Genomic DNA, 25,081 nt, shown 5'->3' with positions numbered 1-25,081 from the left:
ATTGATTTCAAATTTCACTACGTAAATAGTGAAATACCTAAATTGTTACTAAGGAATTTCTAGGCTCACTCAATCTAGTCTGATCACCCGTGGCCTCCGTCTTGTTGTCTGGCTCAATCAGGCTATTATGTAATCATAATCTATATTTATATTTTATTTGTTAATTATGATTAAATTACATTAATGCATTATATAATATTATATTGTATTATAATTATATATCATTACATAAATTATATGATTTTAGAATTATACTTTATAATTATCATTGAGCAGTGGCTCTAGGCATCGTTTGGGAAGTAACCCCTTTAAAGAAATTACCTTGTCGCTTAAGAGAATTTTGAATAAATAAAATATTTTTTCATGTAGAGTGACTGTTTGGGTTTAACATTGGCGCGTTTATGTAGAGTGACTGTTCGTGTTTTCATTGACGCGTTTATGTAGAGTGACTGTTTGGGTTTAACAGTGGCACGTTTATGTACAGTGCGTGACTGTGTTTACATTGGCGCGCTTATATAGGGTGAATGAATAGTTGGAGATTACTATTATTTCATAAAATCAAAATATTATAGTTGGTGCTATTCCAGCTCGGAATGATGCTATCTAGTGAAACGTTTTCTTATGATCTGAAGTTCTGAACAAATATCAAAGCTAAGTAGTAAGCAGCCTACCTACTTCTGAGTCTTGCCTCTAGAGTCTAGATAGCCCTAGCGGCTAGCCGCTAGCACCATGCCACCATCCATGTTCGTCCTTGCGGTTCTACGTAGACGTGAAATTTTGCAGGTAAGTTGCCTGTATAACAAGTCAAAAAAATTCTGGAATTTGTGTTCACTGATGCCTGGAATAAGCTTAAACAGAAGCTTGAATGTTTTTTGTACTATGTGTTATCAGTTTTATTGCTAAATTATTCTGGCCGTTATCACAGATTTTGTACCAGGAACTGAATAGGATCATAAAGTAACAGGTGAGATGTAAAATCTCTTGAAGTGTTTATTTCAGCATCTCTTTTCAACCGTAACCAAAACTAGAGCCCAATTAGCCGCAGCTGTTAGCCTGTTACTGAAGTAGCAACTGGTTCTTAGTCTTAGGACTAACGTCATTAACATTCGACAAATACTAGGTACAGTTGTTTCGCCGCTAGTAAAAAAAATATAACATGGTCACTGTGTCCAGTCAGAACTTAAGTTTCGCCCATAAAATAGATCGTTTCCATCTTCCATGTAAAGACGTCGACTTTAATGCCTTGTCGCTGTCGGTGCAATCGGCATTGACGGTAATTAAGCCCCTTTCACACAGGGCAGTAGCCAGTAGATACTGCGCGCGTCAAAAATGCCGCGGCAGTAGTTACCGCGCAATCTTTCACACGAGGCGCTTTTTACTGCTGGGATCTATCAGTCTCAGTCTTGCAGTGTTTTATGCTTCATCAGTCCATCTCTATGTTTATGTAACAATATTTCTATATGGAAATCTATCTCTACGTGAGAATAATGTAAATACATCTCTATGGAAATACCTATATATTTTATGTAAAATATATCTTATATGAAATATATCTCTATCACTTCAAGGATATATATATTTATCAATGTGTATCTTTATGTTTATGTAACATTATTTATGTACCGATATTTATGTAATAATATTATGCTATAATCTATGTCATGCAGTGCTGTTTATTATGAACCTAAAATACGGCACCACTGTCTGCTAGGATGTGGCATGACTGGCATCAAAAACCGCCCAGTGTGAAAGATTACATGGAATACCATTGCAAGCTAAACTGTCGCGGCAAATCTACCGCCGCAGTTTTAGCGCGACACGCGCTGGCGTCAGGCGTCAAGTTCTACGCCGCAGTAAAAGCAGTCGTGTGTGAACAGCAGTGCACATTTCGTATGTCCGCTAAGGTTCGGCTGTAAATACTGTCGGACGCTGGCAGTATTTACTGCCCTGTGTGAAAGGGGTTTTAAGTGTACGACCCCGTGGACATTCGTAAGCGTTCTATTCCTCGTAGGCTCGTACGGGCATTTTTCTGCCGGATGCATTCCAATCATCAATGTCAGGTTTTCTGAAAAGATCGCGAATAATTATTTCGTCGATTATTGTAGCTGATTTTCTGTAACTGGACCGTAAGTATCAAGAGCGACGTACCATTTGGTCTCGAATGACCCACGCATGTTATGGTTGGTTAAAATATTGCAGATCAGTGACGAGAAATTGTTGTAGCCTTTTAGAGTTTTTTTTTTGCTCTTTGTGTCGGGTATATGTCAGTTCGTTTCGAAAAAATTATTATGATTGATTTAATGTTTAATTTTGTAGCCATCCATTTTTCCCAGATGCACAATTTTTTATTAATAACTTGAAGACAGTACCACATCATATTGGAAGGTAGCTCGGTTTTACGCACTCCTGGTACTGACTGATTAGGTTAATGTTTAATATAATGATTCAATTCGTGAACTGTCTGTTGTTTGGAGCAAAATATATATCAGAATTGCTAAAATACACAAATGAATTTCATTATGAAATTTAAATAGTTTTTGAATTTATGATTTCCCCTTGAATGCTGTCTTTTAATAAGATTGTTTTTGAACGTGAAGAGCCTTGAATTCGCTGTGAAACTTTAGGCCTTAGTTCTCGTCAATTATTGACGCAATTTTTTATTGATATTTTTGTATTATATTTATTATTTTATTATTGTCAATTATTATTTTATTATTATCATTATGATTTTATTATTATCATTAATATTACTATTATTTTTAATCAATATTACAAATTTTATTTTTTCATTGTTATTAGGTTCCCGTCAGTTATTGCAATAACCAAAGCTGTCTAGGAAAGAGAAGAAGGTCACAAAAAAATTCTTTGAAATCTGGCAACATGACAAAAAATTGTTAATTTATATAAAAAATTTCGCTAAATTTTCAAGTGTCAGCGCATGACCGTATGTAGAAAAAAATTATCGTAATATTTTTCCATTAATTAATAAGCTATTCTTTAAAAAAAATTATATCCCTGGCAAAAGTATTTCGCAGACTAAGCCAACAAAGAACAGTTTATTTGAGCTAAAATTAACGCTGCAGCAGGTATAGATGATTATTTATAATTTGGTTTCATCTTTACTACATTTTCGATCTTTACGCGATGATGTCAAATATTATTGCAATCGCTCGCACGCATTTTCCAATTAAAGGACAACGAAATATCGAAGTCATCTATATAAAAAATCTGATGAAGTTTCAAAATCGTTTTTATATGTATTCAGAAATGTCGCGCCTCACGTACGCCAAACAATGCAATTTATTTTATGCATATTATCGAGCGTTTGCGGCATTTTTATCAGATTGTCGATAACGGAACCAAAAAATTTATGTCGACCGGTATTACAAAACTCTACGCAGCGTTCACAACGCCAGAAGATTGCTCATGACAAAATTAATCTCATGAGCGTGATCGACTTGCTTCTGTTTTTAGCACATTTTCTCATTTATGGAAAAAATGCACTATTGTGCTCGCCATGTCCGTCTGTCTGTCTGTCTGTCCGTCCGTCTGTCCGTCCNTGTCATTTGGTGGTCACGAGCAACAAATACGCTTCAAAATAAATATTTTTCCATAAATCGGTGTTTGGAAAAGATTTGTATGTATGTTTTGCGTAAAATGTTTTACTCGTTGGCCGTAGCATTTACCGGGATTAGAAACTCATGGACTCGATTTTTTCATGCTGAGTCATTCCGTGGGTAAGACCGCGCAAGAATGTTCGAAAGCGCAATCATGCACTCATTTAGTCTGCAGTTAGAGCGCCATCATGCACTCTTTTAGTAAGCAGTTAGAGCGCCATCATGCACTCATTTAGTAAGCAGTTAGAGCGCCATCATGCACTCATTTAGTCTGCAGTTAGAGCGCCATCATGCACTCATTTAGTCTGCAGTTAGAGCGCCATCATGCACTCATTTAGTCTGCAGTTAGAGCGCCATCATGCACTCATTTAGTCTGCAGTTAGAGCGCCATCATGCACTCTCTTAGTCTGCAGTTAGAGCGCCATCATGCATTCTTTTATTCAGCAGTTAGAGCGCCATCATGCACTCTTTTAGTCTGCAGTTAGGAGTGCCATCTTGCACTCTTTTAGTCAGCAGTTAGAGCGCCATCATGCACTCTTTTAGTCAGCATATTGTATGCAAATAGAAACGCGGTGTTGATGAAACGATCAGAATTCATCGCAAATTCCTTTTATGTTAATTTTTATCAATATTCATGCCTGGTGAAATTCAATATTCATTTTAATATTCTGGTCGATGTTTTTAGGTAGAGCACTAAATAATATTTATTCAGAGGGATTTTTAACTGATGAAATTTCGAAATATAATTAGACATCAATACAAACCTGTAATGATTAAAAAACTAGGAAATCATGGTGCATTGTCCAACTCACGTACATCGTCAATGCTCCTAATAGTTCACACTCTCAGAGGAATGAGTGGGTCGAATTTTCCAGATAGTGCGACGCATTTTCTGCTCTTATAGCTGATGCACCCTTTTTCTGAACTGAGGGTCAGAATGCCTCACACAAGAAAAAAAATATAACTCAGTACTCACTGCAGTGAGTGACAGAGAGCGCATTTTCTCTACGACGAAAACGTGGTCACGGACGGACGGACAGACAGACGGACAGACATGACAAGCAAAATATATAGCGCCTTTTTTCTATAAATGAGGAAATGCGCTAAAAATTGCATCGATGTTCGGACGAAATCTCACTCATATCTCTGAGAGCACTATACAGAAAATTGTGCGTGCTGTAAGTTACTTAATTGGAACTCCATAAACATTTGTTGGAACTATTCGATGGACCGTACGCCTGACAGCAATTTTAGATACAACAAGACTAAACAACAATCGAACTTCGACAGAGTTTATGAAGAGTTGAGACCAGAGTATCAATATAGGCAAAATTTCTTTAAAGAGATGAGAGTGAACTTTCCCAGATTCTTTAATACATTTTTACTCATTTATCGAATTTATTCATCGAGTTTGCATCGTCCGTGCTTGGTTTTCTATTCCGCCACTAAATGTAGGTTTTTTTAGATGAGTAATAATTGAAGAAAAAAAGATTTTTTCAGGACAGTCTGTTATTTGTATGCATCATTCGACAAATATAATAAAATTATTGAATATTTAGACTACGTTATTTAGATTAAATTAATTATTTCTTGTCGTTCTAAGAGTTCTGTTTTATTTTTTCTGAAGTGAATCACGGGATTAAAAAGGGTATTACGCTGTTTACAAAATTCAATTCGCGTAGCACCACGCTTATAGATCAATCACCCCTGCTTTCGAATTCGTCCTCAGAGGCTGCAGTTAATAGTGAATGCTTTCATCGAAGAAAGTCGTGACATTTTCTAACTCACTTTAAATTTCGTTGCTTATTTTTCAGTGAGCCAGAATTTAATTCACTTTGTTATAATCATTGCGGATATTTATCGTAAATGTTATTATAAATCCGCGTCCAGTTAGAATGATGATAAACTTTGTCTTCGTGAATGTTGTAGTTCTAATCGATGCTCGGGTAGAACGATTTAGAAATTCGTGTTCAGAGTACTATAGACAATTGGTGAATCGTATGGAAACATATAAAAATTGACTTAATCGTACGCATTACGGCAAAGTTTTGTTTTATAACATTTTCCAATCTACTAATTTGTACGAATTTTGCTAGGAAACATCTTGGTGTAGGAGCTTCCCAATTAAATTTTACGATGATATCATTGAGCGAGGTCCGTGAACAAGCATTTGATTGCTGATTTAAAATAATTATCTAATTTTCCTACCTTGCGGCGAAGAAGTTTCCGTGCGATAACGCTATTGTTAAAGCTTCAGGCTGTCATCAGCATTTAAATGTAATATTTTTGGTTCCAGTGCACGTTAGTGGTCCTAAGATCAAGGGTTTCTTCATCCAAGCCATTGACGACGACTACAAACCCATCGGATCGTTCATTAAGAACGACTACTCGAAGCTCCACGACGAGTGTTCAGCCATCACGCACTCTCACCCTGGACCCAAAAAAGACGTTTCCTTCATCTGGAAGGCTCCCCAACATGGACACGGAGGCAATGTTTACTTCAGGTAAAGCAGTTTTTAGCTTAAAAATAAAATTACTTCATGAATACTCATATAAGCGTCCAGATAAAGCAATATTTTCTGTTAGAAATAAAAAATATTTATGCGAGTAGTAGTAAGTATATAAGAGCTTTTTTTATGTGGTGCATTTTCGGCTGCAGAATACATGTAGCAAGAAAGTTTAATTATGCAACAGTGAATAAGAAATATAGAAGAAATTGAAGCATGACTGTAAAAATATATCACGAGTTTTAATTTTAGATGAACGACAACGACGACTTTTGTTCAAGTCAAGTTTCTTCTAAAAAAATTCTAAATCAATTTCAAAAATAGGATTGCATTTATCAAAATAAGCATGATTAATCAATTTCTCTTTGAGAACATGACTAAACTTTCATTTATTATGCTATAGATTACCAAATGGATTGTCTGGAATTATCGTAATTTTAAAATTTAAATTTAGTGCCGAAGTTTACTAAGCCGTTATTCTGAAATGAGCTCACATATTAAATCTAAATTTACATTATTTTATTTTTCAGAGCAACCATCCTGGAGGAATACGACAAGTATTGGTCGAAAGTTTTCGCCAAGGTCCTTCGACCTCCTCACTTTTAATTCATTCACCAACATTTCCTCTATGTTACGTAACAAGTTTCTATGAGAAAAGTAATAACTAATTAACACTAGATGAATTCTATACAACGGCTTGAATATATTGAAAAAAAACATTTATATTTTTAATCTGAAAAATGTGCATAATATTCTTTACGAAAATCTAAATTATAATATTGTTTATAAATGTTGTGGCAATTTGAATAATAATTAATTATTGATAATATTGACTAGTAGTATCCATGGACCGGAAAGAAAATGCAATTTCTCACTTGTTCACGTTTAGCTATCCTTGAAGGGAATGCTGTATCCTCCAATGTATTTGTTATATATTCGAAAAGATCGAAAAAACTACTTAAAACAAAGACTGGGGGAATCTCTCAACTTTTCGTCCTTTAGCTTTAGATAGAGCGAAGCATTTTACGAATTTATAGATTAAAATACACATACTTTTTTACGGCGGGAACATTCAAATTTTATGAAAATATTTAATTACATAATAAGCCCTGATGCGTAGGACATCAAACCATACATTGATATTTTAATATTATGTTCTATATTGATTTAAATTGAGCTACGACTTTTCTTCAGTATTATCTCTGTGTGATAAATAAATGATCAGAATCCGAAAAAATTATATTTTATGTAAGTCACATATTGCAAATCGGTGAGAGTGTTAGAATAAATTGTGGAAAAAATGTCCTAAAAAATTATCTGCGATAATTTATCATAGCGTTGTTTTATTACTGCACCAATTACTATTTTTTCGAATATATCTTCTTTTTTCGAATATTAATTTTTTATTGCCCAATTTCTTTGATGAAAATCGTGTGGTAAATAATATGTTGTATTTTAATCGTCCGTGACCGATGACATTTTGAGCCAAATTAGAACAAAAGCTTTCCAGCGAAGCATCCAACCGGTTCGAACACAGACTCTTTAAAGTCACGCGCAGGCAGCTCTTGCTCCATTACAATACCTCATTAAACAATGTCACATCAATTGTTTTTACATGCGTGCCGAAACATCTAAAGCTTATATATAATAGGAAACGACGATACAAAAATATCTCGCCTCTCACATCTATTTGTTTTCTTAGGTGTAGGAAATGTGTTTAGAAATATCACATACCTTATAAAGTATATAGGATGAGCAAGTGGACAATTTCTTGAATATATTCATTCGAAGTTACACTTTCCTAGCCACATTGCTGTTCGATCTCAAATGCCTAGTAGATTTTTAGTCCTTCATGTCCACAAAATATGGGTTAAAAGTTGTATAACTTTAAACGCCCAGTTAATGAAATTAGGAGCATTTCTAAGGATAAGACGCATTTACAGTATTCAAGAAATATGAAGATTAAATGTATTCCATAATTTTACATAATGCATGTGCTCGTAGTTAGGAGTTAATGCTCGCTTGATTTGCAGCTATTTTGTGCCCCGGTCCAGCAACCCGAATCAATCACTCAAAAGTAATGATAGGTTAATCATATTATACGGAATTCGTTCATAAGCTAGCACACAGCTATTGTAGGTATTCAAAAACCCAAAGCTGAAAAGACACGCTTCATAACTATTATTATATGATATGTGATATTTAAATTACGTCATTGAGACAGAACAAGTTCAGTCAATGTAGTGTGCGTATAATTTGTTACAACAGACACTATGTGACGCTCGGCCGGAGTTACAATCACAACAAAAAGATAATATTTCTGAGAATCACATGCAATAATGATTTATTTGCTTATCATCAGTATGATTCCGAGCGTGGTATGTATTTTTATGTTTTCTCGAATAGCTTGCATGAAATAAATTGTTGTGTAAACGATAAAACGGAAAATTACGTGACTTCTAGTTTTGTTCAGCTTTAGATAAGTACTAAAATTTCTTCAAAGGTTCTTGAAACGTGGTCTTACTTGTAATTCTGGGTGACGTCGCAGCAATTTCGTCCGGTGAGCAATTGAAAGTTGCCTGCAACAATAAAAATTGGTAAGTTAAATATTTTGCCTGAACATTGAACATTGCACAGAACAATAATGAATCATTGGAATGATTACCATTCCAGAAGTTATGCACGATAGTTTACAAACGCGGGAGAATCTTTGAAATTCACAAAAAACCTCAACCCCTGCTGTTTCGCATGTCTCAGGAACTTTCAAGTAAACAGAACCGAAATTATTGATTACAATGAGACAATTCAAAAGCGCATACATAGAGGAAAGCTAATGACTTTCCGACATATTATTCGTTTTTTTTTTTGGCCCGCAAAATTTGTTTGAGAAGAAATCATTTAAAAACGCAAGGTTAAACCAATTGCAACATCCTGTTGTTGCCGCAGCTCCTGCATGCAGGTTTCGACACGACAATTTTACTGCGCAACCACACATGCTTGGCTTGGCCAGCGCATCCGGTGGATCTATCGCCTTGAGACGGTAGTGCATAAAATTAAACGTTAAGGGGGATTTAAACATTTTTAACGCTTAATGAAGGTGTGAATGTGTTAATTTATTCAAATTAGTAGCATGATCGATGACAGTATTCCTGAAAAGAGTATTGCTGCTCGATCGTTGCTGCTTATTGAATTGAACAAAAAATTGTATTTTGGAAATTTTGATCTTATACGCCATGCGCTTTTGGTAAGCATAACTTATAAAGTGATCGTGTTATTTATCCTTTAATCTGAGTTGTCCCAACAATTTTTTAACTTGATACTAAAATTAAAAAGGACACATTATGATGCTCCTCACATGAATGCTGTCATCGTTAATAAATTAAAACCGACACGCACACACGTGCATACACCTCCATTATTCCATTATACCTCCGTGGATAATCAATAGAAAAATTTACTCATAGTTTGGAAGCTTAATGTTTCATCTGTTAAAGGTAACTCATGTAACCGGGCATTTAGAGTCTATTATCATTGATGAATGTCATTCCATACATCGAAAAAACAGAGCACTCAGATTCATTTGCATGTTGCCTTATATGAAGGTTATGACTCAAGTTATGAGGAAACGTTGTCTCTGCATTTAAATAGATATGGTTTGAATTATTAAGGTTCGAACACTTCTTAGCATTTCTCCGTCATTCTTAGTTACATCCGTTACACAATAACAGTATTTCCGTCTTCCGTGCTAATCATAAATGATACACGAACTTACGTCATTTTGACATTCAAACTCGTGATGGATAATGTTGAAAATATATTAATCATGGTAATAATAGAAAGTTCAAAATTATCCACACTCGAATGAGAATAGTGAGCATTCATACGAAAGTATAAGAAAGTATAAGCGTACGGGAAAGCCCGACAAATAAACAGAAAAATATCCATTGTCCAAATTTGTGTTGAATTATGAGCACATTTTGGAACAAAGAAGTAATTATCATCGTTGAAAAAAGCCCTGCAGCCAGACTTGTCCTCCACTTGACTCTCATTTACATGCTTCAGCCCCGACACAACTGATTGCTGAAGGTGTGTCTGAATGTCGCCGACACGCAAAATACTGCCAGCTATGAAGAGATTCATCAATATTATAACGTAACGGCTTCCGGTATAATCGAAGTCTTTCCATACAAATGTCTTGAAGTTTTTAGAACGTATACGTTTCACTCCTGTATGCCTAAATCAAGAATTTGAAAATGAACGGAAAAAAATTGCAGTGTGTGGGCGAATGAGCGCAGAACATGCAACTGAAGAGCGTTCGTTTTTAATATATGATTCGTTTTACATACGTGGGCTCAACTGACTATCATAAATAATTTTCCAGCCATCTAGTATGATCCAACATTTGTTGCATTACAAGTTATGAATATTTAAGGCAATGTATCCGTGACAATTTTCTCACTTGCGATTAGAGCTAAATAAGATCTGTACTGTATTTTCACTTCGATTATCTCCGCAACCAATTGTTATCAATTACGTGAGAATTAGGTTGAATTCTGTTCCAGGACGTTTCACTCACTCAAGGTGAAATTGATTCAGTCTCAGTATAAAAACAGTGAACACATAATCGGGTCAGTGTTAAGACAATACCACACAGTAAATGCGTATTAAATGACAAGCCACACGCACTGTCAAGGAACTCATGTTATCCAAAACTAAATTAGAGGAAATATAACTAAATATACTAAATGATTGTCAAAATATTAAATCCTACACATTGAAGACTTACACCGACACAATTTCATTTTTCATTAATTTTCGAAACAAATTAATAATTACAGTATTTGAAGGAAATTAGAATAACCATAGTTATATAGAAAAATGGAAAAATCAACAGAAGGATGTTTAGATGGCGATTTTTAGTTAATCCAAATATAAATGCTATATGCAAGGACTATAACTGCAGCAATAGCTATAACAGGGGGATCAGCTGGAACTACATCAGCAGCAGTCACTGGCGCAGCAGTTATAAATTCACCGCAGCTGTAACGGCAGCATTAGTTGGAACAAACGCTGCAGAAGCAGCTCATACTGCAGCATCAATGGAAACTGCAGCAGCAGCAGCGGCAGCAGAAATAACTGGAGCAGTAGCAGTTGTAACTGCAGCTCAAGCTGCAGCTCAGCTGTAGCCTGTAACTGCAGTTCAGCTGTTGCTCAGTTGCAACAGCAGCCTCAACTGTAACAGCGGCTTAGCTGTAAGTGCTGAAGCAGCACGAACTGAAGCAGCAGTTGTAACAACAGCAGCAGCAGCAGCAGCAGTTGTAACTGCAGCCTCAGCTGTAACAGCAGAAAATGCAACGAGGTCGTTGCTGCCTGAGGCGACAGCAGGCGGCGCGACATAGCTGCGGTCGTTGCGTCACGGCAGCACGACGCATGACCGACCTCAGTCCACGTACTGAATTGTTCCTTTGTGGCGCAATGAATGCAATGAACAATTGAAAATGGCAGAGCAGATATAAACGATGACAATTTGTAATCATTAAATGTAGAGAAGTTCATGAAATAATTCCGTTTAACAGTACTTAGAGCTCTAGAATTTTGCATTTAATATGGATTTTAAGATCGTCTAAATGCAAATACAATCAGCTTTATTCACAAATTGCTATTATAACGACGATTAATTGAGTGTCATAATTCAAAATAGAATTTCACTCAAATTATAACCAGTGTGAACCAAAAATGTATTGCATTTTTTGAGTTGATTCAGGTGCTAGCTTATGACAATGATTAGGTTGATGTAGATTTAGCCTTATTATTAACTTAGCTAGTCTGGAGGGCCGATAGGAGTCATTTAGTCATTTAGTCATAACAAACGAATGGGGAACATATTGAATTCATGTTGAATAGTGAGTGACAGAGAGCGCATTTTCTCGTTGACGAAAACTTGAGGTCACGGACGGACAGACAGACAGACAGACAGACAGACAGACGGACATGGCGAGCACAATAGTGCATTTTTTCCATAAATGAGAAAATGCGCTAAAAATGAATTCATCCTGGCTCGAAATAGAAAACCTTCGCCATTTATACGGGGGTGGTGAGTTCAAGTGTTTTGAGTTTTGCCATTCTGGGCATCCTCTTCATTTCTGTCAAGAACACAGGAGAAAAAGGCGGTCATGACTCATTTGAAGGAAGTCGAATCTCGTTGCTATCTAGTGAAACGTTTGCTTACGATCTGAAGTCTGAAGAAATATCCAGCAAAGCTAGTAATTTCTTCTGAGTCTTGCCTCTGTCTAGAATCTAGGTAGCACCATCCGTGTACTCTCTTGCGGTTCTAGCTTCTAGGTACGTAGTAAAATTTTGCATTTAAGGTGCTTGTAGGCAATTTTGCATTTAAGGTGCAAGAAAAGTTCTAGGATTTGTGTTTACTGATGCCTGGAAAAAGCTTAAACAGAAGCTTGAAACCTTGAATGTTTTTTGTATGAGTTATCAGTTTTATTGCTCCATTATTCCGGCCTTTAGCACAGAATATTCCTACCAGGAAATGAATAGGATCATAAGGTAACAGGTGAGATGTAAGATCTCTTGAAGCGTTTAATTTTAGCATCTTTTATCAAACGTAACCAAAACTTGAGCCCAATTAGCCGCAGCTGTTACTGAAGTAGCAACTGGATCTAAGGACTAACGCCATTAACGCACGTCACACAAGTCACCACTCGACAAATACTGCAGTTGTTTCGCCGCTCATAAAAAATATAGGTAATTAAATCTGGTCACTGTGTGTGTGTGTGGTCAGAACTCGCTCAACTCGGAACCTACGAAGTACGGTACCTATATAGGGTTCGATAACCATATGACGACTACGATTGCGAAGCTGTTTTGATCGGGCTAGAAAGATAAACTTTAGTTTCGCGCCCATAAAATAGATCGTTTCTATGGAAAGCCGTCGACTTTACTGCCTTGTCAGTTGTCGCTGTCGGTGCTATCGCAGCGCTATCGGCATTGACGGTAAGTGTACGACCCCTTGGACATTCGTATTATTTCGTAAGCGTTCTATTCCTCGTAAGTCGTACGGGCATTTTTCTGTCGGACGCATTCCAATCATCAATGTCAGGTTTTCTGAAAAGTTTGCAAAAAATTATTTCGTCGATTATTGTAGCTGATTTTCTGTAACTGGACCGTAAGTATTACGAATCTTAACCCTACTCGTTTTAAGGATACTTTTCAGTAAATATTGGTGTAATCAGACAGATCAGTAACTGTTGTCGAAATTTGAACTATGTTAACATATACTACTATTAGCTGAAGTATTCGGCGCATTTTCCTTGTTTCGGTGATACTCTTTTTACGTTTATGTAAGATGCATTGTCTTTGGGTCTACAGAATAAACGTCACAAGGAAATAAATGACATGAATGTAAATTGAACGATTTTAACGGATTCATTGCGTTTGGTGCAGAACTGCAGATGAGGTAAGCATGTGCATACCGGGAAATGTTCAATGATGCACATTGATGCACTGCTGCATCGCGTTGGTTGTAATCTTGAAATACATAGAAGCTTGAAAATGGAATGAGCTCACCAGAACAAAAATAACTGTACGCTTTTCCCTGTGTAGAAAAATATAATAAGTCTGATATTTTGTTATGAGGGAGGGTTTATATTTTCTCTTGGCTTTAATATACGCTGTTATCAGAAATTTTGGAGACTTTTTCACCAAAGCCTCAAGTGCAAGGACGAATTTACAAGGTATGATGTTGTTTGACGTGGATGATTAACACTCGGCAAAGTCTGACGTTCTTTGACTCGGGACTTGAAATTCACTCCAGCGTAAAATTTATTTATCTAACTCTGACAATGAACTCACTGCAACGTGTGTCGTAGTTTGACTCTGGTGTTATCAGCATGTTGACTGCCGGTGCCGTATACGAGCACCTCTGATGACAGGAGTTGACTCAAGGCCTCTGCAAGACCTGGCACGTCTCTGGCAAGCGCTCGCACGTGCCACAGCTGCTGGAGCACCTGGCACGCCTGTCATGCATAAAACACGCTGTTATAATGAACTATATTTGTGCAATGGTAGATTACCACCATTGGTTCTAATGAACTATATTTGTGTAATATCGCTATACGACTACCGACATTTTTTCCAACGAAAAGAACCGGTAGAAAGGAAGGAGTGCTTCTTTATAAAAAAATTATCAAAACGCGTAGCAACCAATATTTTATCTGTGATTGGTGGGTTTAGCTTGAAAATCTAACAGTGATTGGCTGACAGAGTTACAAACTCGTAACTATTTTGATAATATTAATATCACAGCCCCAGGCCTCCAGTAGAAATTTAGCAATCAGTTTAACGAAGAAACTTCCTCCAGGTACGAATACCAATATTCACGTATGAATAACAGGCTTTCAGGTGCGAAAAACATTGAAGGTTGTTAATGGATTCGTAGACAAGGGGGCGATGCTTGATTTGTCACCTGCTTGCTGAAGTCGCCGTACAGGTTGCGTGTGTTGCTCAGCATCTTCCGTAATTCTTCGCTCGCTTCGTCGAACTTCTTGTCGTTCATCAAGACCTGCGGTAACGAACGACAATTGATAATTCCAGAATTAACCGGACGCTCGTAACGTCGCTTGACATATTTACGAGAAACGCATCGATTTTTTTACGTGCAACGGTGCAAGTAAAGTAATAAGGCGGCCAGAAGCGAGATTTCTCGACTTATACATTACAGACTTATACATTACAGGCAGTGCAGCGGCAGCCTAACATGTCTTTATGTGAGTACAAGTCTACTTGGGTTCAGAATTGTTCTGTACTCGCTGATTGTTGGTTTCCAATATATTATATCCCAGTTTCTGATAGAGCTCGTAACTTTGATGATTCAGCGGTTTTACAATTAAATAAATTTACATGGAATAAATTTGTACTACGAATTTGCTTTATTTGCAGAGATAAGTGCGACTGCTATCCCAATAAAAGTTAACCTGAGAGGTAAGTCCCTGAAGGGTGAGGGCAGGGCAGCTGACGGCCCCTTGCGCTCTGCTGACGACGGTGTAGAGGCTGTGTAGCTCGCGCAGCGCGTCAGCTGCTTCGTACCGACCCTGCGTTACCTGTTGCGTTTCAAACCAATGACTAATTGCCTCAGTGGTTTGGCCGAGACCTAAATGACTAACGACGTTAGAACCTGTTGGTCCATGACGGCCGTCAAAATAACATCTGAGGAGACCTACATGACTGTACTTGAAGACAAAGACTGATCAGCTATCGTGGCTTTGACATGAACTTTCTGTATATGATCATTGGTTGGTAGAGGATATTTGCGCTTTAGATCATTGGTTTTATGTTGTGTTGAAATGCGATCTATTTATCACTGACTAGCCAATAATAATGACTGCGTGGCTCAAAAAATTTCCCGGAAATTATTGAACTAGCTACATGCAATACCTTGACGAACTTCTTCCTGCTTAAGTGACTCGACGGTGAAACACAAGCTTATTTCAATCGTAATAATCACTCTTCTCTTTTCATTCGTCATTTTGGTACAAGAATGAATTTTATGACGGACAGCTTTTCGCTGATTTCACACTACCATATTGTGGATAACTTTACGCATTTGAAAGTGCACCTTTTATTAATCATATAGAGTAGCAATGATTGTCTGAATTTATCAACTGTAGCGGCTAAACCCACCTTATATCTTACAAGGAGGGCTCTTGCATCCAATTCTGCTCCGCTGCCGGGCCTGTTACTGAAAAAAATTACACTAGAAACGTTAAATTAACCTCTGAAGCAATCGGACGCTAGGCAAATCAAATTTAATTGTTAGAAACAAAATTTTATTTTTTTTTATGTTAGAGTGCAAAAATGTGAGTCTGTTCCTAAAAAGTTCATGAATAATTCTGCTAAATACTAATAACAATATTAAAGTCCTGATCTGAAAAGCAGAATAAATTGATGAGCTCAGACAACGTACATAGCCTTCGTTATTTGCACAGCTCTACTCAGCATCGCCAGTCCTCTGGTCACATCGTCTCCGAGGTGGAGATTACTTCTTGCATGATCTTGTATGGGTTCTGTATCGATAGATTCCAGTCCACTTTCTTCCACGTTAAATTGCGTGTTCAAATTTGAGGATAAACTCTTGCTGACGCTGCTTTTCAAATTACTTCTAACAGGAAATTGTCCATAGCTAGATGCTAGTCGTTCTCTGATTCTTGATCTCGATGAAGCAGTCGTCAGCTTTAAATCGTCAAGAGAGACTTGGGCGAGTTTTTTGGTTTTCTCTCGCTGCTCTTGGGAGTTGAGAATGAGCAGCTCCCCGTACTGCTGCAGTAGCAGCACAAGGCGTCGGTCGTGCGCTCCGCCAATGTCTTCAGCTCGTCTAACAGCATCCTCAAGCTTCTCCTGAATTACAAAGAAGAGAATACCATGTGCATCAATACTCTAATTCAGTGCCGTTAAATAGCCGTTAATTAAAATGTTGTGAATTGCAGTTCGCGGTTTGTGTCACTGCGACACGCAATATTTTTACCATTTTGTTTACGACGTGCTGGTAGAACCAAAACGTTATAACGTACATATATGACATCGCACCTTAGCATATTGTCACTGCGAAAACGCATTCAGGATTGCAATATGCAGGTAGAACAACGTTTTAAGGCAGAAATGATAACGCACCTTCGCCTGCGAGATACGACCTTTGCTGGCAAGCAGAGCAGCTTGCACCCTGAGCGTGTGAAGTATCAGGTCCCCGGGCTTTACGCTGCGCAGGCTTGCGGGAATACTTCGCCGAGTTTTATTAAACTGGAGAAAATATAAGAATCATGATTATTAATATATGTTGAATTTTATATTCGTGTCATCAGCATGAATTCTAATTAATATATATTGAACTATATATACCGTACCCGTTCTATCAGCTTGAATAGTGTATCTGAAAGAATGACGCGTTTGGATCGAATATCAATCAAGCTGCAAGACGACAAAATATGTACGATGTCAAGCGGAATATACTCCACACTATAGCTTCTGCTAGGAAGTCAATCACAATGTAGCAATGAATATCTAATTCTCTGCCGAAACTGAAAAATCTAAAGTAAACACTTGGTGAAACATAACCCGTAACAATAACAGGCGTTATCGGCGTGTGATGGCAGCGCGATGGCCGGCGGAATAAGTGTTTAGATTCTTTGATGCCATAAGCACAATGAATAGCGTTGCACGTATGTTATAAGCTCATTGAAGTTTTGCCATTTTATTCAACTATTTCTTTATTATTAATACGATTAATAATTTACCACGGTATTAACAGGCTACCTAACTATCTTTTTTGTACTCTGAAATTTCAATGTGCGAATGGTTTTTACTTTACAAATATTCTTGCAACCTGGACCTCACATCAGATTTCGTTTGCCCATCTTAACAAGATCTCTGCGAGGACAGCTTTTCATAAGCCGTTTTGTTTACCATAGTTTTCGCTATGCAATTTGCCAATGCAAGTTACTTGTTGAGGTTTGGTTAAAATGTGCTAACGGGATCATAGGCTAGGTTCAGAACATTTTTTTTTCTTAACCGAACCATTGGCACGAAAAACAGCCCGCACGCATGAGCTGAACGGCTGGCTGGCCGTCACGTTTTTAATCACAAAATATTCTACGTAGCAATTATCGTGGCGTCTGATTTAAACGAACTTCGAGGGTACGTTGCACACAAGTTTAATAGTAAGCAAAAAATGGAAAGACACGAGATGAGACAACGGATAAAAATGGCTATAAACACAAGATTCATATATGCTCTACGGAATACTTCTGTCTCAAGGCGTCGACGCAACAAGGCGTCGACGTGTTTGGTAACCCGTCAGGGCTTTAGATGCCATAGATGGTTGTAAGGTGGTGGACTGGTGGGCGATGAGGGGAAGGTGTTTTATTTACATTGTTAACATTTTTTGAGCAGAGTTTAACAAAAATACAAAAATGATTCGTACTCTAACTATTTACATGCGTTTTCGATTTTTTGGTGTAATTTTTTTATTTTCTCAGATGGTATGATGAAATGAGGGGGTGATGATGTTGATGAAGATCGATGAAGATGAAGGCGGTTGGTGAGTCGCTCGAGACTGAGGGAGTTGGGGGTTAGTTGATCGTTCTACTTCGTACTGAGTTTTCGGTCTCGTCAATACCATAAGTCACTCTTTGTGTAATGGTGTCGTGGATGGCGTGTGTGGTTTTGGGACCAGCTACAACCAAACGTGNTCGACAATACTTTATTATCTTTCATCATTGATATCAACAGTTATACAATGCAAATAAACACCGACTAAATAACCTTCCACCACCCTTGATGAGCGATGTCGTGTTATTTAGAGAGGCCTTAATTATGGCACTTATTATTCTAAATGACAAACTTTTTTCTCGAAGACGTTAGCGTGTTTATGAGCTCGGGACAGCGAAGCTGTTGCGCCGTCCAGTCTGCCTTGCAGCAGGCGCGCCTCTCCCTCGACCAGGGCTGACACCACCAGCAAATGCCGCACCTTATCCCACCATGTAGAGACAAACAACGTTGAATAAAGTTTAGTTAACATTGTTCCAATCAAACAACGCTAATTTCAACGTTGATTCAACGCCGTTTTCCTGATGTGAAACATCAGTAAGTTGCTCATTGCATTTTATTTGGTGGGACGTATATTCAGTATAGCTCACATTCTTATGTCAGTGCTGCCCAATTTATTTCACGTACTGACCGAATTTGGTTTTGATGCGTCAAATTCGACATTTATAGCTAAATTAAGTAAGTTACAATGTTTTTTTTCTCAAATTCATACGCTTACTAACGATACAACTAATGATAATTTGCCCCCGTTAAGGGTACTGCCTTCTATGGTAGAGTATATCATTCCCAGAAATTCGATAAAAATAAATTTCATTTCCATGTTCCAGAATCCGAAATGTCGGTTGACCAACCGTGTGAATGAAACTGCAAGCAGAGCAGCTTGCACCCTGAGCGTGTGAAGTAGCAGGTCCCCGGGCTTTACGCTGCGCAGGCTTGCGGGAATACTTCGCCGAGTTTTATTAAACTAGAGAAAATAAAAGAATCATGATTATTAATATATGTTGAATTTTAATCTCGTGTCATCGGCATGAATATTAATATACATTGAACTTTAAGGGCTGATCAGACGCTCCTACGAGTACCTAGATATAGAAATGATAAAGCTGTTGTTTACTTCTGTCGTGCGCCCGAACCTAGAGTTTGGAAACGTTGTGTGTTCACCGAGACTTAAAAAGGACAAAAATTTAGTTGAGAGTGTTCAAAGACGTGCAACAAGGATAATACCAGGATTAAAGGACAAGTCTTATGAAGAAAGATTGAAGATTATGAAGCTTCCCAGTCTCCACTATCGTCGCCTGCGTGGTGACCTCATTGAAGTATACAAGTATACTCATGGTTTGTACAAGGTCCCAGAAGGATAACTAGAATTTGAAACAAGAACCAACACCAGGGGCCACAGCTATAAACTAAAAAAACTGCGGTTCAACTTATCCACGCGACAACATTTCTTCTCGCTTCGAGTCACCGACATGTGGAACAGCCAAGAATCGGCGACAGGCCTATCCAGGCTTATTCTTCAATGCCGAAGATACTATACTATACTATACTTTATACCCGTAGCTGTAAGACGACTAACATGTACGATTTCAATTGTTATATACCCCCACGATGTATAGCTTCTGCTCGGAAGTCCATCATAATGTAACAATGAATATTTAATTATCTGCCGAAAATGTAAAATCTAAACACTTAGTTTACCCGAAACCGTAACTGGTGTTATCACAGGGCCATAGGAGCTTATATGACAGCGCGATGGCCGGCGGAATGAATAAGTGTTCAGATTCTTTGATGTCATAAGTACGAGAAGGTACCGCATATGTTATAGGACCATTGAGGTTTTGCCATTTTATCAAACTATTTGTATTATAAATACGAATAATAATTTACCACGGTTACCTACCTTTTTTGGACTCCCGAAATTTCAACGTGCGAATGGTTTTTACTTTACATATATTCTTAAAACCTGGACCTCAAAAGATCGCGCAATATCGGCGTCACGCGGTCGAATTTCCGTTTATTGCACACGAGTCGCGCCGAAGCGTTCATTAAGGATTGCAGTTTATTCAGTGCCGTGGACGGTAGTCCATAGAGTGTGGCGTTACCATAGTCCAATCTGGTCAGTACGAGGGCCTCGAGGACCGGCCTCAAGAGACAGCTGCTAACGCTACGTATTCTTCGTAGAGCGCCAAAACAAGCGGCGGTTACTTTGGCAATGTGATTTTTCATAGTTAGTTCAGAGTCCAGCTGAATGCCGAGTTTGCAAACCGAAGACGCGGGCATGACGAACTCGTTAGCCATGCGAACAGGGTTGGCTGGAGGATGATGCTGGCGCCGAGCAGTCGCCAACCAAATGAAGTGTAAGTTTTTGATGCATTGAGCTGGAGCAGGTTGGAACGCATACAGTCTTAGGACTGATCCTTGTGGCGCGTCCTAAGTGACCAACGATGGCGTAGAAGAAGAGCTCCCGCGTCGAACGCATTGGAATCTATTGCTGAGATAGGACTCGAATCACAGCAGCACTGAGACTCTCAGGCCGAACGAAACGTCTAGTCGACCCAATAGAGTAGGATGATCGACCGTATCGAATGATGCCGACAGGTCGAGTAAAGCTAGTGTTGCAATGTCGCCGCGGTCTATTTACTGCTCGCAGAATGTCTGAAAGCACCTTCAGCACAACGGTTTCCGTCGAGTGGAGATGACGGTCTGCGGCCTGGAGGCGAGGCATGAGACCGGACTCCTGAAGACGGTTATTCAGCTGTCTGGCCACAATGCGTTCCATGAGTTTCAACAAAGATTGGAAATGGGTTGATGTGATTTGGGATCAGAAGCGTCAATGCCTGTATTTTTCAATCGAGGCGTATTGTAAGCTGATTTGAACTTTGGAACAACGCCATCAGTGATGCAGCGGTTGAAAAGTTCGACCAAACACAATCCCTATAAGTAATGTCAGCAGCGGATCTCTAGCACAGTGCTTGTTAGGCAGCTTGTGCACTGCAGCGATGACATCGTCAGTTGTGACGCCAATGAATTGTTGGAGCAGGCAGTCAAACGGGCATGGCGCAAATGTTTCCGACGAAGCATCGACCGACGGCTCTTGCACAGCAGAAAAGTAGAAATTTGTTTTAAAAAACCGCATGTAAATCCTCTACGTTACGTCACCCGAAGCGACATTAGCATCCAAAAATACCTTTTTGGATGCTAATGACGCAATATTGTTTATTTAGTGCATGAATTATTTATATAGTGTGGTGTTTCATGATTTATAGGCATGAATTCGACAATACTTTATTATCTTTCATGATTGATATCAACGGTCATACAATGCAAATCAACGCCGACTAAATAACATTCCACCACCCTTCATGAGTAATGCCGTATCATTTATAGAGGCCTAAGTGTTGGCAGTTATTAATTCTAAATGACTGACTTTTTTCTCGAAGACGTTAGCGTGCTTATGAGCTCGGGACAGCGAAGCTGTTGCGCCGTCCAGTCTGCCTTGCAGCAGGCGCGCCTCTCCCTCGACCAGGGCTGACACCACCAGCAAATGCCGCACCTTATCCCACCATGTAGAGACAAACAACGTTGAATAAAGTTTAGTCAACGTTGATTCCATTTTACAACGCTTATTTCAACGTCGCTGCGTCAACGTCGTTGTCTTGATGGGATACAGCATTAAGTTGCTCTTTCATTATTATTATGTATAATAGTCATTGCATTATATTTGTTGCGACGTATCTTCACTAGAGCTCACATTCATATGTCTGTGCTGCCAATTTTTTTTTTATCTAATGACCAAATTTGATACTACGTCACAAGTCTGTTACTTCTTTCGGTTCGCCAACTTTGATATTTATAGCTTAATTATGTAAGTTACAATGTTTTTTTTTTCAAATTCATACGCTTACAAACGATACGACTAATGATAATTTGCCCCCGTTTTGAGTACTGCCTTCTATTGTAGAGTATATCATTCCAAGAAATTCGATAAAAATAAATTTCATTTCCATGTTCCAGAATCCGAAATGTCGGTTGACCAACCGTGTGAATGAAACGACTATCCTTTGCTGTCAGTCTTTCTGTTAAGGTGTGACGACCGGAAAACTTATGCGTGAAGCCTAGTGAAATCTCGATTTTCTAGCCTGCTCTGGGTTGTTGGATTATGTCATCATAATCTATCGTAAAAATTTAGTAACAGCAAATAATTTTCTAAATTGAAACCCTCTTACGAAATAACACATTTTATAGGGTCGACATCAAGGTAGCGGAAACAACGGGACCTCTCAGAATCCCTAGTAATCGAAATTAAGCGTTTACCTGTAATTTCTTCCGCGGAGCCAGAGGAGTACCTAAATTCCTTAGTAAGATTTCTTTCGCAGTCCTTGCTTCATTTTCTGCCTGAGGAAAAAATTCCTGCCAATGAAATGGCTCATTAGATTATAAATGTAGTAATTCATGGTAAAAATAAATCTCTCATTATTAATATCATTTTGTAACTTATCATCGTCTATATCTTTCATCCGTTTCGCTTGTGTAAACTGACCTGAATTTCTCGATAAACTTAAGAAGTAAGAAATAACCTTAAGGTAAAGATAAGCCTGGGAAAGAAAGACTCTACAGCGACATGTTCTCCAGTGTTCGTCTCCATGAACGATCCTGGCGAGGGCGAAGCCTCGGACGAACTCCTCTACCGCCTCGTCGCCCTGCCGCAAGGCGAGGTGCCGCCGGCCGCGGTACAGCGCGTTCTTGAGGCGCGCTCGTGGTGGGTAGCCTACGTCGTCTTCTGCAGACATGCGTGACAATGCGTCCGGTCCTGTTCAGTTTTAAATACAATGCGTGAAATTGGAGTGCATGTAGCGTTTCATTGCGCTCTAAAGTTCTCATTACATAGTTGGTACACTTCTGTTTTGAAATGCATATTGAAACACTTGTGTACAAAATCACAAAATCTTTACGGACTATGTTATTATAATAAGAATTTATCTATTTAAAGTTTATTGTTACTTTAATGCTGTTTCCGCTGTTTGCATTAAAACTTCACACGTGTTTACCGTCAGTGTAGTCTGCAGAAGTAGATCTGGTCCGGATGTCCGTGCTGCTCCGACTCTGCCACTTGATGAGCTTGCCTTTGCGTCTCCGCACACTGCCGTCGTCAGAGAATTCGCACGGCGAAGGGTCAACGGCTTCAGGCGAATGCTCGTTATTTCGAAAGATTTCTGGTACTTTTTGTTCCGCTGATTCTCTGGATGTGATGTTTGTTGCTGTGTTTGACGGGAAGTTACTTGCATTTGAATCTACGTCGAGAACGAATCCATTTATTTTAACTGGCGTCTTGTGATTCGCTGCGTGCTCGCCGGTTGATGAAGATGATTCAGTTTCATATGTATTTTTTATGTCGTCGCCACTATTCATAGGTAATTCGTCATCGCTTTCAAACGATGATTCATACGTTTCTTTCTCATCATTTGGTTCATGCACCATTTGCTTTCTTTCTTCCGTTTTGCTCTCGATGATGACATTACAAGCATCGCTAAAATCATCCGAGGGAGTGGCATAACATGCATCATTATTGGCGTTTTCGTCAGTTGTATTGACCGCGTCCTCATCGTTGGACTCGGTTGCTTCTTGACGTTCCGGTAAAATCGGTAGAAAAATTGAGCTCGCCGCTGCTGTTGACGCGGGCAACGGCTGCACGTTGCTGAAATCAAAGCGGAATTCTTCAGGTCAATTCTCAATAACGACGATGCTGTCACTTGATTATAATTTCGTGTAAACTTATGTCATTCACATTTCAAAGAATTCTACTCGTAAGCAATTCTGTCTCTAATCAAGAATATCTGTTTCCGATTACTGATTTCTACAGTCCACATAAAGTCGAATTAGAAAATCCATTGGAGGTAAAAGAAAAAGAAATTTGGCGGAGGAAAGCCTCTCAAACCTCTACGAATTGTGATTAATGCAACCATGACTTATTTATCTCAACGAGAATTTTCATCGTGGATCATGTCTGCACGTGAGCATATAGTGTCTGCATTATAACAAGCATATTAGTTAAAGATAAACTTTGAAACAATTTTCTCTAAATTATCTTACAGTCCTTGCGTACCTTCTTCGCGTATGACCTCTTCTCCTGGCCGGTCTTGGTCCATCATCGCCTCCTACGTTCCAGAAATCCTCGTCTGAGCCACTGTCACTCATGGCCTTAATTTGTCATAATTATTTACTTAATAATTAATTTCATCTCGTAATTAATTTTCAATCGTTTCTAAGCGTCCGACGTTGTGCTACATATTTTTTATATATTTACTAAAGTTTTAAAACAATTTATTGAGAAATTTAAACTTACATTTGTCAACAGCGCTTACATCGAGCGTTAACCAATCAGCTTGTAACGTTTGTTTGAATTTTCGATTAGAACTAGACGGAAATTATTTGGATTCTAATTTAATGAAATCGGATTCAGCAAGCGACTATCACAGCAGCTCCGAAACTGCGAGCTTTTGTTGGAGTGTCTTAACATGCCGTTACCATGACAACGCCAGCCGCTCAGTCTTAGCTGTGGTTACAAACTTTGCTTTGGTAGCCGCATTTAATTTGTTCCATTCCGGCCACAAAAACGAATTCAGGTTTCAATACACTAACTCTAATTTTGATGTGGTGAGAAAATTCTAGCGATTAATTTGCATGTTGAAACTGATCCTTTTAAGCATTTTGGAACCAAAGAGCGCCTGATCGAGTTACGTTCATCGACCGGATAAGGATTACTTTAAATTTTACTGGACTTATTAATTGCTGAATGTTCTATACCAACTTGTGCTGATGGGCGAAGGCATACAATATACGACTTATAAT

At 38.5% G+C, this 25,081-nt stretch overlaps 2 protein-coding genes across 2 annotated transcripts; one reads left to right on the top strand and one right to left on the bottom strand.

Annotated features, from left to right (window-relative positions):
- The first annotated feature begins 729 nt into the window (after positions 1 to 729).
- Positions 730 to 7,513, top strand: LOC108679842 (ferric-chelate reductase 1). Its single transcript, XM_047881782.1, has 3 exons — positions 730 to 783; positions 5,886 to 6,121; positions 6,655 to 7,513. Exons 1-3 carry the CDS (start codon positions 730 to 732, stop codon positions 6,728 to 6,730), a joined length of 366 nt encoding a protein of 121 aa, XP_047737738.1. The 3' UTR covers positions 6,731 to 7,513.
- LOC108679831 lies at positions 6,927 to 24,708 on the bottom strand. The gene is made up of 14 exons (XM_047881781.1): positions 24,336 to 24,708; positions 23,281 to 23,927; positions 22,810 to 23,042; positions 22,547 to 22,627; positions 21,660 to 21,785; positions 19,080 to 19,196; positions 18,528 to 18,653; positions 16,802 to 16,927; positions 16,098 to 16,528; positions 15,815 to 15,872; positions 15,109 to 15,234; positions 14,601 to 14,696; positions 13,988 to 14,151; positions 6,927 to 8,703 (listed from the first exon to the last, which is right to left on the bottom strand). The coding sequence occupies exons 1-14, from the start codon at positions 24,425 to 24,427 to the stop codon at positions 8,622 to 8,624; spliced, it is 2,505 nt and encodes an 834-aa protein (XP_047737737.1). The 5' UTR covers positions 24,428 to 24,708; the 3' UTR covers positions 6,927 to 8,621.
- Between the last annotated feature and the right edge of the window lie 373 nt (positions 24,709 to 25,081).

This window comes from Hyalella azteca, unplaced genomic scaffold, assembly GCF_000764305.2.
Source record: "Hyalella azteca isolate HAZT.00-mixed unplaced genomic scaffold, Hazt_2.0.2 contig8819, whole genome shotgun sequence".
Lineage (NCBI taxonomy): Eukaryota > Metazoa > Arthropoda > Malacostraca > Amphipoda > Hyalellidae > Hyalella > Hyalella azteca.
This window is presented reverse-complemented; position numbering and strand designations above follow the sequence as displayed.